At 37.3% G+C, this 15655-nt stretch overlaps 1 protein-coding gene across 1 annotated transcript in view; it reads right to left on the bottom strand.

Moving 5' to 3' along the window:
* ADGB (androglobin) overlaps positions 1 to 15655 on the bottom strand; it is a 160083-nt gene that overhangs the window by 116741 nt on the left and 27687 nt on the right. Inside the window, exons 3-7 of the mRNA XM_047769989.1 lie at positions 13537 to 13629; positions 9741 to 9812; positions 7689 to 7898; positions 5212 to 5351; positions 1912 to 1998 (exon numbers count right to left, since the gene is read on the bottom strand). Of these exons, the coding sequence (XP_047625945.1) occupies positions 1912 to 1998; positions 5212 to 5351; positions 7689 to 7898; positions 9741 to 9812; positions 13537 to 13629 (602 nt within the window). The remainder of the gene's footprint in view (positions 1 to 1911; positions 1999 to 5211; positions 5352 to 7688; positions 7899 to 9740; positions 9813 to 13536; positions 13630 to 15655) is intronic.

Here is a 15655-nt window from a genome sequence, read left to right on the forward strand (position 1 = left end):
CTTTCTTTCTTTCTTTCTTTCTTTCTTTCTTTCTTTCTTTCTTTCTTTCTCTTTCTTTCTCTCTCTCTCTTTCTCTCTTTCTTTCTTTCTCTCTCTCTCTCTTTCTTCCTCTCTTTCTCTCTCTCTCTCCTTCCCTCTTCCTCCCTACCTTCCTTCCTTAGCTGCACCCATGACGTATGGAAGTTTCTGGGCCAGGGATCTAACCTGTGCCACAGTGGGGACCCAAGCCACTGCAGTGACAATGCCAGATCCTTAAGCTGGTGAGCCACAAGAGAACTCTATCTCTGTACATTTTAATCCTTCTTAGTACCAGAAACATCCCCCTCCTGAATACACCATGGGTTTCATCATTCTGTTCTCCTGCTTTTCATGTCCTTTTCTGTCCTTCCTTTCAAATCAAACCCAGCCAAGGGTAAAGGCTCAGATCAAGTCAGAACTTTCTCCATGAAGCCATACCTGACCTCTGCCTGCATCCTTGGCAGATGGGGATTTCAAATTAAACATTTCTTACTATCACTTACATAGTTTCATGGCGTTTTTTTCATTTAAAGTTATACAAACATACACACATGGATTAACTTTTTGTAATTTTATAGTATAACTGTAATTTAAAATTATATGAGTAATGTGGCAGAATGTTCATAATGAAAAATCCTACCAATCATGACACAGTTCAAAGATAGTGTCTAACTTTTACCTTTTGGTTATATTTAGAAGAAAAATGATCAATTTGAACATCTGGATCAGTCTTACTTATTTTTGAGACTTTTCTGTTTCCAAAGGTTGATTGTTAACTCGTAGATATGTTTCCACATAATGTTAAATAATCTAGTGATATTCGTTAGAGAGAAAGAAATTGAACTAATCATGCCTTTACCACACATGAGCTACTTTTTCTGGCACTCTCACTTACTCGCTTATTCCTCAGAACAACCATAAAGGAGAGGTCATTTTATCCCGATTTTACATATGAAAAAAACTAGGGCCCAAAGAAGTTATATTACTTGCAAAATTCACATAGCTTGCAATTAGAAGTAGAATGTAAGTCTAGCTATATAGTTCTGACTCCAAAGCTCAAACGTTTCCCCCTTTACATCATTTTCATAGACATTTAATAAGCAACCATAAATTCATGTAAATTGAGCAGCTGAAATCCCTCAACTGGAGTTCCTGTCGTGGCACAGTGGAAACGAATCCAACCTCTCTATGCTGTGGGTTCAGCCCTCAAAAGCAAAAAAAAAAAAAACAAACCAACAGAAAAAGAAATAATGTATTATATTAAAGTGCCTAATGTTTAACAGACATTTTATTGTTATTTATGCCCTAGTATGGTTGGCTAATTAAAAATTGCTTTGGGGGAGTTCTCACTGTGGCTCAGCCGAAACAAACCCACCTAGTATCCATAAGGATGTGGGTCCAATCCCTCCCCTCGCTCAGTGGATTAAGGATCTGGCGTTGCTGTGAGCTGCGACTGTGACTGTGGCGTAGGCCAGAAGCTGTAGCTCCAATTCAACCCCTAGCCTGGGAACTTCCATATGCCTCAGGTGCAGCCCTGCGGGGCGGGGATTGCTTTTGTGTTTCTGTATATAACAGGTATATAAGTAAAAAGGGGCATTGTATATATTTTACCACAAGAAATAACTAATATCATTTTAATATTTATAATTCAGCTATTTAAGGATTAAATTTACTACACACACACACACACACACACACATATATGGAAACAGAATTCATCCTGGAATTCTCAGTAAATTTTATATAATACCATAAAAAGTTATTCTCCAAACATTTTGTAAAATGTGAATAATTTTTGACTTTTTCTTAAAGACAGAATATTTTAGTTAAGGAAATCTTACTGGGGAAGAAAGAAACAAATAAATACATGAGTAACTTAATGGCCAAACATACTGGAGAGAAATGACTTCTGGTAACCATCCTGTGAGTGCGTGAATCACTGTGAACTCTCCCAGCTCTCTCCTCTCTGCTACATGGATGCTAAAAAAGCAAATGCACAATAGTACAGTTAATAACACTTGAAAACAGAGGTATGCAAAAAATAGGAATCACCAATATCCATCCACATAATAACACAGGTAGTGGTCCTACTGGTTATATACTAGAGCACAAGAAAATACTTCTCCAACAGTCAGATGACTTGTTTGGCTAAAGCACTGAACTAGATCCATGGATAAAATTTCATGTCTATTACAAAACACGATTATAAGCTTTAGTTTTAAATGTCATACATAAAACATTAATGTCGTATACCTAAAACATACCTATTATGTATTAGGAGATATGTAGATGATATATAATCTATTTTGTATATTAAATATATTACCATGTTCTTTTAAAAATAAGATAGTGTTGGAGTTCCTGTCGTGGTGCAGCAGAAACAAATCGGACTAGGAACCATGAGGTTGCAGGTTCAATCCCTGGCCTTGCTCAGTGGGTTAAGGATCCAGCGTTGTGGTGAACTGTGGTCTGGGTCACAGATGCAGCTCAGATCCCACATTGCTGTGGCTGTGGTGTAGGCTGGCAGCTGCAGCTCCGATTTGATCCATAGCCTGAAAACCTCCATATGCCGCAAGTGCGGCCCTAAAAAAAAGCAAAGACAAAAAAAAAAAAAAGGATAGGAGAGTGTTTTTCATCTTTCTGATTTCAGTAACTACTCTAAGAGTCCTATGAGGCTGTGTATTAAGTCAGTCTCCCACATGGCAGGACAAGATGGGCATCAGACATCTTTAATTAAATCCCTAGATAATTTCAGAGAAAGCAGTGACATCTATTTTATCCTGTAGAAAGAGTGGATCTGCCACCACTGCATAAAGTCAAATGAGGTTGTGATCGATCTTTTATTTCTACTTTTTTTTTCTGAAGTTATTAGTCCATTTCCATTAACACACACGAATGCTGAGGCTACGTTCTGCTCAGGGATCACAGCTCTAGTCCACCTTATGCCAACAGTGGTGATTGATTGATGCTCTTGACTGACATACATGTCTTTTTCTTCAGAAAGAAATTTTACTATCTTAGTCACATGTTCTATCATTTAGAAATTTACATTGGTTTGTTGTTTGAAGTTTATAAAATTTGACATGTCTGCATATCTCAAAGATATCAAATAAATTGTGGGACAGTTCAGACTAGCTCCTCTTTGAATAATCATATTTAGGAAGTGACTGTGCAAACCTCATAAAAATAATGCTTTTTCCTTTGCATATCTCACAGTGATATTTAAATGACTACTAAATATTAATTATTTAACATAAAAAGCTAAAACTCACAGGAAAATAATCACCATAGATTCTATAAAATCTGAGAAAAATGTTTGGACGAGAATAAACTGGACCATGCAGTTCAGATTTCTATTGAGTCCTTTATTTCCAAGTTAGATTTGTTTATTTTTCAAAAAAAAACCAATAATTCTCTCCCTCAAGTTGCTGTAAAATTGCACTTGACAATTGCTTTAAGAAAGATGAAATGCCACACCAATTATCCAGGTCATACATTTACTGCTTCACTGGCCTTGCAGCTCTTCGTTAGGTCTGAGAATTAGGAACATTATTTCTTTCAAAATAAACAAACATAGCTGTCACTTTGAATACTTACTGGTACTCAGCTACCTAAAAACGATGCAGACTGAGTTTTTAAAATATGATTGAAATTAAGGGTTGCAGGCTGGGTAAAACAAATTCCCCAAAGAAAATTGAGGGTTGGTAAAAGAAAAAAGAGATGAAGAGGATGGCAGTAGGAGGGGTTGTTTTTGTTGTGTAGCTTTGGGAGAGAAAAAGGAAGCTGAGCCAAAAGAAAATCCACAAAAAATGCAGACCAGGCTCCTGACTGACATTGCTGTGTATAATAATAGAAGGGGAGGGGGCTGCGCTTTGAGCAAATGGCTGGAGTAGCCTGTGAAAGCAAGTGGGAGTATTCTGTTGAAAAGGAGATGCTGTGACACACTGCAGGAGGGGGAAGGGTATCAAATTCAAGCTGGTGCATTGTGTGTGAAAATTCTCCCACAGAGCAGGGACACACAGTTGCCATGCATTTGCAGCTTGGGCATCAAAGCATTTTCTAACGCTAAGGCCAGAATGGAAGGACCACTGTTCTCTGCAAGGGGAAGCTAAGAAAATAAACATGCCAGTCATGTCCCATGTATGTTGGTACTCAAGTCATGCAGGCATATAAGACATAAGCATATTTCATATGAATGTTGAAGAAAACATGAGTAGTTTTCATCATGAATGTATTAAAAGGAACCAAAGTTATCAAAAGCATGAGGAGCACATGGACTTCCTTTAGAAGAGATCAGGTTTTCAAGATTGGTAAATGACTGCTATACAAACAGAACCTAAAACTTTAACTGGATTCTAGGATATATATATATTCAGTGTATAGAGGAATCAATGTTTTCCCCTACAAAACAACTTCTTTCTCCCATGAAGCTGAAATTTTATTTTCCTAGATTGATTTTCCATTTCTCACACGGAAACACTAGATATAGAATAAGTTCTGAGTGGTTTTTTTTTTTTTTTGGAGGAATTTTGTCTTATTACTGGCTAGTACAATACTTCACATGAGTGGTTTCAGCATACTTTTCTTTTTTGACCCACAGCATATTATGCCCACAACATGTGGGAGTTCCTAGGCCAAGGATGGAATCCAAGCCACAGTATGGCAACACTAGTTCCTTAACCCATTCGGCTCGGCCAGGGATCAAACCCACACCAACACATAGACAATGTCAGATCATCAACCCACTGTGCCATAGCAGAAACTCCTGACATACTTATTTTTATGTTAGAAAGTTTACATTGCTTGGAGAGAAAGCTTTTAAAATTGAATTTTAGAAAAATAAAGCTATGAAATATGGATGTATAGTTATTGCTATTATTTGGTTTTTTTGTTTGTTTGTTTGTTTTGCTTTTTAGGGCCGCACTTACAGCATATAGAGGTTCACCAGGCTAGGGGTCTAATCAGAGCTACAGCTGCCAGCCTACACCACAGCCACAGTGACACGGGATCTGAGCTGCGTCTATGATCTACACCACAGCTCACGGCAACACCAGATCCTTAACCCACTGAGCGAGGCCAGGGATCAAACCCGCAACTCATGGTTCCCAGTCGGATTTGTTTCCGCTGCACCATGATGGGAACTCCATCTTTTTGTTTTTATACAAGTGTATGATAATTCTTCATTCTACCTACTCAACATTTGCCAGCTTAATGATAGCTTTAGACAAAAGCATTGGCCAAAGTTCAACTTCATAGGTGGTAGCTGGAAGCAATAGATTATTTTCTTCATCAAAAGGCAGAAAGTCATCAATAGTTATCTTTCTCCAGCAACCCTAAAGATAAGAAGAAAGGAATATGCCATCAATTATTTATATTTTCACAGTTTCACAGTTTAGGCAAATGCTCAAATGTACATTGCTGACATTATTATTTATGGTTTCATAATTTTATTTTAGTATCTTACATCTAATGACTAATATACTGGTATTCAATATTACTCTGAAATATTTTATCTTATTATTTTAATGTAATAATAATGTCTATATCAATATTTAGCTTACTATTTTATTTAATGTAAGAACAACATGTCTATATCTGTATCAATAATGTCATTACTTATGAGGTTTTTAGCACATTCTTTGGTGTCCCATTCTACATAATGCAGTAAATTGAGGTATTTCAAAATAGCAAAATCAAAACATTGTTTGGGCATAATTAAATAAATTACTGTAGTCATATTGCAAATTCTCCAAAGGTAATTTTAGTAATTATTTTTTATCCTCATAGGTTCAGTGATCTTATTCTTCCAACTACCATATTACTCCTACTCCTAATTAAAGATCTATTTTTAACATAAAGTTAATTAATACTGAATTTATTAAAATCATTACATATTTACCTGTATATATATATTATTTCATAATTAAAAGCTTGAGACAAATGATAAAATTAATAACTGTGAATTCAAATTTTCTTTAAACATTGGTTTTATAGTGAAATTTTATTATGAATTCATTCCTTTGCTCAAGAAATATTTTAGCAGTGATGCAAGGAGTCTGAACCCAAAGATCTGTATAACACACAGCCTATACCCATACCATTGAATTGTTTAGAGCCTAGCGAGGGAAGGCATATAGACAAACAACATAAAATGTAATATGTTCAAAATACCAGATACAAAAAAAGAGCATGAATAGGACCATGTACTTGAGTGCCAACAAGATGCCTGCAGAATAATTCATTCAGAACCAGGTGAACCTCAGTGTTCAGCCATCTGGCAGCATCCCCCACAGCCCATTCCTCAGGTGGGACCAGTGAGGAACCAGAAGATGCCACTGGACATGAGGTTCCATCTTTCTGATCCCTGCATTCCTAGACCTCTTCACTCAAGAACCACTTACATAAAGAGACAGGTTAAATGACTGCATCATACTGAGTTCCAAATTGAACTAAATACATTTTTTAAAAATTTCTGAATCTAAGTAGGTTTGGGCTTCTGAGGAATTGGTATAATTAAAGGGATATAAATCACATTTTCTTTGCTAAATGGAATATAGTGGTAATAAACGTTGACCCTTATTCAGGAGGAAATTAAAAAAGAAGGATGTCAGGAAGCAGAGAGAGAGGGAGAGAGAGGAACTAACAGAATTGGTTTAATGTTTTGCCGGAGCTGTTTTGAAATTCTTAATGATTTTGATCCTTGTCCCACCTTAAGTTTAGGCAAATGTGCAGAAGTGAGGCCAGTTCCCAAGCATCCACCCTCTTCCAGGGTTCACTTTCTTTCTATAACCCTACACAGTCCTCTGTGCACCCACATTCTCCATACCACATCCTCCCTCTCACCCCTCTGTAATACTCTAAGATCTACTCCGCCAAACCTGCCTCCTGATGGCTAAACAAAGACAATAAAGGAATTGGGGAAGTTGTTTTCTCTCCTGACAATGTTTTGACTTTCAAGGTCTTGCTGTGAATATAAAAATACAAACCAGCAACAACACAAAAAAAGAAAGCAAGCAAACAAACAAACAAACACAAAACCACCCCAAACTCCTATTTTGGATGTCAGAGGCTAAGATTCCTTTCTTTACCTTCCCACCAAAATGATCCTATTAATTCCTAAGCATTGGCCTTTCAACATTCCCCATCCCAGGAAGAGAGTTGCCCCAGGCTAATTAAGGAAGAAGTCATGTTCTTAGAAATATAGAATGGAATGGTTAACTCTGCTCACTCTCAAATGTTCAAGAGCATTCTTTCTCAGTAACCAGGACCAGCTTCATCAGTAGCAGCAAATAACCAGGGAGGGAAGGCCAAGCTGCAGCTCGGGCACTCTCTCCTGCCCCTGACCTTGATATCATATCAGAAAAGGGAGAGCCCCATGCATCTACCTGCCTGTGCAACCCTCCCGCCCGAGAGGGCAGAGGCAGCAGAGGGAGGCCCTTCCATGGTGCCAGCAGCACCAGTTAAAAAGCACACAGGACTGGTATCCCAGAGGATGCAGCCATGTTCTTTTTCATCTCAAATTACATATGCAGGGCATTTCCCCAAGTAAGTACATGGTCAATAGCCCCCCTAAACTGCTTCATTTTCTATTAGCCTCATTAACAGCAGGTAAGACGAAGACATTTCAATATGAAAGACACAAATGTTAACACACGTGAACATGAACTTACCATCCAGTAAAGTTTCACAACGTACTTTCCATAGCTATTGAACAAGGGCGTGTGACCCTTCACAGCCTTGCAAAGAGAGTATATGTGTTCCCAGGGCTTCCAGGCCAAAACAGGAGGTTCTCCTGAAGTCCCTTTAAGATAATTAGTCAAAGCACTCCCATTGAATATCTTCCACACGGCGTAGATTTCGCTGATAATCCATCTCATCAGCTAGGGATAAGAATCAGTAGTGTTCATTAGTTATTTTTCAGTTGCTGGCACTGTAATTCAGGAGGGGGGAAACAGTCAAAAATCTACCTCTAGCAGTAGTATTAAATTTCACATATAATGTATACCACATGTTGACTTCTGACTTGCAGAATAAAGTCATAGATCATTTGTTTTCAGAAAATATAGTGTCAATACAAACCAAAAAGTCTTACCTAAGAGCTGTCTTCCAGAGTAAACTTTCAGTTGGATGGTGACCTCCATTTTGGCTGTGTGTGTGTGTGTGTGTGTGTGTGTGTGTGTGTGTGTGCGTGTGACAGAGACAGAAACAGAGAGAGGGAGACTGACTACTTCTGAGAGCAATGATGACTTCATTTTGGAATTAACTTTGGATGGAGCTAATCTTCTATAAATGTTGAGAAATTTGAGAAGGAAATCATCCTTGTATGTCAATAGGACCAATGAGACAAGAAATGAGACATGAGACAAATTAAAATTACACACAGACTAACGTCCTCTAAGTCTCACGTTCGTGTGCTGTCTGCAGGTGTAGAAGTGGCCCAAGTAAGACTCCCACTTGCAGGGTTTTCAGCAGGCACTGAGGCACAGTGGAGAGTTGAACTTCAGAGTTTGTTTTATTGCCTGGTTTGTAAGGAGAGTAAATCCTTGAGACTAACTTTATAAGATTTGTGTTTTCCTTAGTATGCATTTATCTAGGAAATCTCTTCAATTTTGATGAAGTTGAAAAAGGCAGGAGTTCCCGTTGTGGCACAGCAGAAACGAATCCAACTAGCATCCCTGAGGATGCAGGTTCCATCCCTGGCCTCGCTCAGGGGGTTGGGGATCTGGTGTTGCCGAGACCTGTGGTGTAGGTCCCAGCCATGGTTTGGATCCCACGTTGCTATGGCTGTGGTATAGGCTGGCAGCTGTAGCTCGGATTTGACCCCTAGCCCGGGATCTGCCCATATGCCACAGGTGAGGCCCTAAAAAGCAAAAAAAAAAAAAAAAAAAAAAAGAAAAGAGAAAGAAAAAAAGAAATAAAAAGGCAAATCAGTCTCCCGCATGTCTGGGAATTTTACCATAGAATATTTTATACTTCCCTTGAGAAATGATGCTCTAAAGGTTATGTATGTTTAGAATTCATAACATTTTAAACTATAAGATACAGAACAATTCCAAGATAATTTTATACTAATCAGTACAACCTGGCTGAAGAAATGAATAAATGATTTTAATATTGTTCAAGACATTAAAGGTAAGAAAGACAAAATGTTTGAGCGAATAATGACTATGCCCCACTCCTCTGACGGGGCCTTAGGAGAAAATAATCAAAAAGTCCCTGTTTCTGAGGCAACTACCATAGGGGAGTGGAACAGATCTGCTTCCGATGGACAGAACTGGGGTGCAGAGGGGGGATTGTGTTCCCACAGGCTGTAGGACTGCTGTGTTGGGAATCAGGCTTGTGAGGTGTTGCCCTCGAACCACACCCCGTGATCTCCCCACCTTAGCGAGTCAAACACCACCAAACACCCTACTGCTGCACATGACATAGGGCCAGAGGGGCAACCACTTCATGTCAGTTGCTGGGCACAAGGATGTGGAGGAGAACACAGATGTTCTCCAAATGAGAGAACCCAGCTACCCCGGGCAGGTGGGCGGGAAAACAGAGGCGCAGCGCTCACATGAACATCTCCCCACCCCTTCTCTGCCTCTTTGGATGGCCAGGGTACTAAATACTCAGCTATCCCAAAACTTAAAAGTGAGCAAGGGAGCCCTGAGACCGAAGGACCGGTCTGGAAGCATTCTGCAATGAGGCGTTTCTTAGGTTCATGCTCCCTCACCTACCTCACTGCAGAGTAAATGCTCATTTGCTGAAAACAAGTCAAACAGGGTTTCATTTTTCACAACCACTGGAGGCTGAAATAAAAAAATATATATGTATAAAAAGAGATATTTCCCCTTGGGAAAAATAAAGGAGATGGAGCTTAATGAAATAGTTTCATTTGCTGTAAATGGCCCAAACCTGATTTCATTTCTCATAACTGGAGGAATTTAGAAAAAATAAAAAAATAAGCCTATGATTCCATAAGATTACCCTGTTAGAAAAAATTAAAAAATAAGCATATGACTCCATAGGATTACCCTGTTAGAACTGTAGGTGACATTAATTAATAATGGAATGCCTATAAAATACAGTATTTTAGCATACAAGAAAATGTAAGATATAACATATGCAGATAAACTTAGCACACATACAGACACAAATTGAGAGTTTTAAGACCTGATTTGAAATTTAAATTAACCATTCAAGTTAAACTTGAAACTTAGGTAACATCTGGTAGCTAGAAAAATATCTTAATCTTGTATGAAAAATATTAGCTGTGACAGCTTTTCAAAATCTTGCTCAACTTTAAATCTTCTTATGTTTTTTAAAGTTAATTTGATGGGCATTGTTTAATTGGTATATATCTAACATTGCTTTTATATATTTAGACCAGTAAGGAATAAACATAATAGGGAAAATACGGCTTGTAACAGTTTTAAAATTAGTTACAAGTGGAGTTCACCTTGTGGCTCAGAGGTAATGAACCAGGCTAGTATCCATGAGGGTGCCACTTCCCTCCCTGGACTGGCTCAGTGGGTTAAGGATCCAGGTTGCCATGAGCTGTGGTGTAGTTTGCAGACTCACTGGGATCCTGGTTGCTGTAGCTGTGGTGTAGACCAGCTGTAGCTTCGATTTGACCCCTGGGAACTTCCATATGCTGCAGGTGGGGCCCTAAAAAGAAAAAAAAAGAAAAAGAATTAGTTACAATTAATATCAACCTTATATATTTATATATTTAATCTTATATAATTAACATGAAAATGGTTTTGATTAGCAAAATAGATTTTTAAAGGAACTAATGCTATCAACTACTCTCACTCATCTACATAAGAAACATCTTGAAAACGCAATAACGATATTTTTCTATGTTTGAGAAAAATTTACTTAAACTACCTTGAAGGCCTAAATTGACTCTTATGTTCACAATTTATAAACATAATTTATATAACTTAAATTACATGTATATAACATCCTTTATGTTTATAAACACACACACATATATAATTCCTGTTTGTCTGATTGTAATGCAACCCTTAAAATGCCTATACCTTTCAGCAGGTACCAAATGCATTAAAATTGACTAATTATAGATTAAACATGTATTGCACATCTAAGGTTTAAAAGGTTAGACCTAATAGTCACCTGCTGACTCAATGAAAAGGAGGAACCGACGGTCTGTAGAAGACAACAAATAGTAAAACAAAGGTCTCTACAATGCTATTTTAGCATCTCTATCCTGTACACTCATACCTGGACAAGATAAATCATTAGACATCTTGCATCTGTTTAATATAATCAAAATCAAGGACCTGGGCCACCAATATCTGGTTCTCAGAAATAAATGGATCTGATTACTTACTCTGTCATCAGGGCTTGTTAACCTCCTCAGCTGGAATGGTCCATGTTGACTCTGGTACCTTAAATTCAGGCTGCTAAGTTTTTTAATAAGCTAGCTTCTCTCCAACTTAAGTCACATCCTTTCATTTCATATTTTGCTTAGTGTTCTGGGGTATGGTTCTAGTGCTTTTTAAATCGTGGGTTGCAATTATTTAGAGATTTGTGAAATCATTTAATCGGTCAGGACTATCTATAGATACGGAATGTAATAGAAAAGAGTACATTTCAGGGAGTTCCTGTCGTGGCACAGTAGAAACGAATCCGACTAGGAACCGTAAGGTGGGTTCAATCCCTGGCCCCGTTCAGTGGGTTAAGGATCCAGTGTTGCCATGAGCTGTGGTGTAGGTGGCAGATGCGGCTTGGATCTGGCATTGCTGTGGCTGTGGTGTAGGCTGACAGCTGCAGCTCCGATTGGACCCCTACCCTGGGAACCTCCATATGCCACAGGTGCGGCCCTGAAAAGCAAACAAACAAACAAACAAAAAAAGAATAAATTTCATACAGAAAGGTCATTACTGTTTTACAATATTTTTGTCTAAGCTTTATGTATGTCCGTATTTAATAAGTCTCTATGTGAAATGTATTTATCACTGTGGACTTAGATATTAAAACTTGACACACACAATTCTAAAAATTTCCTGCTTAGTTAGACTTTCAGTTCTGGCTATTCTGGTCAATACTCCATCACAATGGATCAAGAGGAGGAGTCAGGAGTTCCCTGGTGGCCTAGAGGGTTAAGGATCCAGCGTTGTCACTGGCCTGGGAACTTCTACATGCTGCAGGTGCAGTCAAAATCAGTGTAGAGGGAGACTAGCGGTATGAAGATGCATTTCAATAAATTAGGTCTCAAGTGTCATCAACAACAACGAATCAATTTACCTTGGGTACAAGGTTATCTCTTGGAACTAAGTTATGGTAACATGATAAAAAGGTTATAAAACCTTCCTACTTGTTCAATCTCACTTTGTGGAATTCATATCCCTCCTTTGCATGGAATGTAAACTCCGCACTTATATTAAGAGCCTGAGTATTATTAATGATACATAAATACTAAGTGCATTATATTCACATCACAGATTTTGTATTCTTTGTTTTGGTGTTACCTAACATAGTAAGTAATTTAAAGGCACGGTTTATGTAAATTTGATTTCTTTTATTTAAAATGTCTTACAAGTAGGCATTGAATAAATACTCTTACAGACACAGATGTACCTTATTTTCTCATTTTAATAAATATTTAGATTTAGGATTTCTGACTTTCTTTACTAGTTACAATAGTTGAAAAATATGATGGTTAAATCGTATTTAGTGTTTCTAAAAGATAAAACTCTTAGGAATAAAAACACTTTGTATAGAAACAGATGAAATTAATTTGATAATATACAGAAGAATCAGCTCCATTATAACCTTTTGAGTAGAACTAAATAACTAATTTAGCCTACTAGTTTTGTATGCATTAAATGGAAATTGGAGGTTCAAGAAGAAAAAAGGCCTTAGCGATAATTTAATCCTTGGAAATACCAAATATATTCAAACTAACATAGCTATTAATTAGGAAGATAGATCAGTGGGTCTACAGTTTTAATGTACATAAGTACTATTTAAAATGAGGTCTTGGGTGATGTCCACGTCAGTATGATTCAAATGGGGCTCAGAATGAAAGTGGCCTTTGGAAAATGCTTCAAGACTTCCTGAAATAGAGAGATTCGAGGGCAAATCTCTTGGGCTTGAAAATTAATGCTAATAAGCCTTAGAGTAAACAGACCTTTGCATCACATAAAAAGCAGAAAGGAGAAAGTCTGTCGGAGATTAAGCAATAACTTTTTGCAACATCTTAGGTTATAATTTAACATCACGAAGAGAAGAAGAAAACTTGAGGTGCTTCTCCACAAATTTCAATATTCTCTTGAAAACTAGCACAAGGAACCAGTACAAGAAAAAGTCAATATTCTCTCGAAAACCAGTACAAACTATATTGATAAACCATTCCAATTTAAATGCAAAAATTAATTACTTTTTCTTACTAAATACCAGAGGAAAAATTACCCTAAATTGTTTTTAAAATGTAAAATTTCATTATTAAGATACCGTATCCCACAGTTAATACATATTTTGTTTAATAATAAAAATATCTCTCACCCTGTTAATTAAAAAATCCTGTGGACGTTTCCAGGAATAAATTTTCAGTGATGGTGGGAATTCAATCTTTCCTTCAGGGTCTTCAAAACAATGCTATATAAAAATACAAAAATTTTTTCTTCATATGATTTTATTAAAATAAAAACAACTTGATCCTCAAAAAAATAGGCACATAGATTTGATCAATAAATAAGCATTAATAAAGCAATTTGTTTATTTTTTCTCAGAACCAGTTTCTAGAGTACTTAGAGAATAACATCGTATTTAGTTAGTGAAATCTTGATTATTGAGCAGCATTTTGATGGCAGAGGAAGCAGTCCAAACAAGCACGAGCTGCTTCAAAATGTGAATTAGGTGTAGCAGGAAAATAATTTTGAATGGACCAGATATGACCACGTTTTTCACTGAAAATATTGTTTTTTACCTGAGCAGAGAAGATTGAAAACCCTATAGTTGCTTTCCAGCTGTTAGAATCATAAAAGAATTATACGTAAATGAAATTTGCATCTTTGATCTGACTTGCATTTATTATTTTAAACTTGTTATTTTGAGGTAATTATTATTTATAAGCAATTGTATGAAATAATACAGAGTCCCTATGTTCTCACTGATCAATTTCTCCTATGGTAGCATCTTGCAAAACTGAAGTACATAGTCAGGATATTGATATTGACAGAGTCAGGCTGTAGAACAATTCCATCGGCACAAGGATCCTTCTTGTGGCCATTTATAGCCACAGCCACCCTCCAACACCACACTCTGTGCTTAATCTCTACCACTAGTAGAGATTGGCCATCACCGGTTTAGTTTCAACTTCTATAATTTTGTCATTGCAATAATGTTACATGAATGGAATCATATATAGTTTATAACCTTTAGCTTTGGCTTTATATCTCTCACTGCCTAATTCTCTGGAGATTCAATCCAATCAAGCTGTTGAATGTATCAAAAGTTTGTTGTTTATGGCTGAGTAACATTTCATGACATGGATATTTGTTTGTTTACCACCTGCCCATTGAAGGATATCTGGGCTGTTTCCAGTTTGGAACTATTACTATTAAAGCTGCTGTGGACATGTGTGCCTAGGTTTTGTGTGAACCTGGTTTTGTGTGAAGGTAAGTTTCCATTTCTCTGGGATACAGGTTCAAGAATCATTCATTTCTGAGCCCCTACTGTGGGTCAGTTACTGAGTTCTAAGGTAGAATGGTATCCAGAGGCAAGCAATCTACTAAGTTAAAGAGACTTCTAGAAGATGCTGTGTAAAAGTTCTCATAGCTCAAAGGTGGTAAGGGATGGGGGGATCTTTACAAGAAATAACATGAAAAATTCTAGGAGTACAAACAAAATGCTAAAGGAAAATAAATTATTTCTGTGGGGGGAAAGGGTAACAAAATTTCACCTCAGTTAAAGGGACGGGCAAATAGTTTTGTGATAATTATATGTTTACTCTCATGCTGGTGTGGCTTGAGAAACAGATTATATTTGAGGGCAATATTATATGTTTACTCTCGTGCTGGTGTGGCTTGAGAAATAGGTTATATTTGAGGGCAATGTCTGAGCTTTAAACATAATAAATGAATATGTGTATCTGGAGCATGTGGTTTACTGTCATTTTTAAGATACTGGAATAATTTAAGGGAGACAAAGGCAACCCCAACATCTGGTCAAAATTATCAAAGAATGAATCCTTAAAAAACAGACTGATGTTCTCAGGAGCTGCACTAGACTTCTGGGGCTCCTTCACATTGATTTTTCCCTGCAAATACTAATTCAGTTATTTTAAAGTCCCCTCTCTGACAATTCCAAAAGAGACTGCTATGCATCTGTTTCTATTATTGTATTTTTTTTTTTCCTCTCATTTTTCAGTCACTTGGTTCTATTTCTCTCCAGGTCTGGTAAACTGTAATTGTATGATATATGCTGGATATTGAAATTTTATGGAGGCTCTAAATGATGATGTCTTCCTCCAGAGAGGAAGATTTTATTCCCTGGGGGCAGGCAGAGGACAAGATGAACTTGACCGAGTCAACACTGGGTCTTAGGACTTGGTGTAATTTTGGTTTGTCTTTACTCGTATGGAATGTTGTAGCTGTGTTGAGGCACTGACCAAAAAGCTGTA

Source organism: Phacochoerus africanus, chromosome 2, assembly GCF_016906955.1.
Source record: "Phacochoerus africanus isolate WHEZ1 chromosome 2, ROS_Pafr_v1, whole genome shotgun sequence".
NCBI classification, from domain to species: domain Eukaryota; kingdom Metazoa; phylum Chordata; class Mammalia; order Artiodactyla; family Suidae; genus Phacochoerus; species Phacochoerus africanus.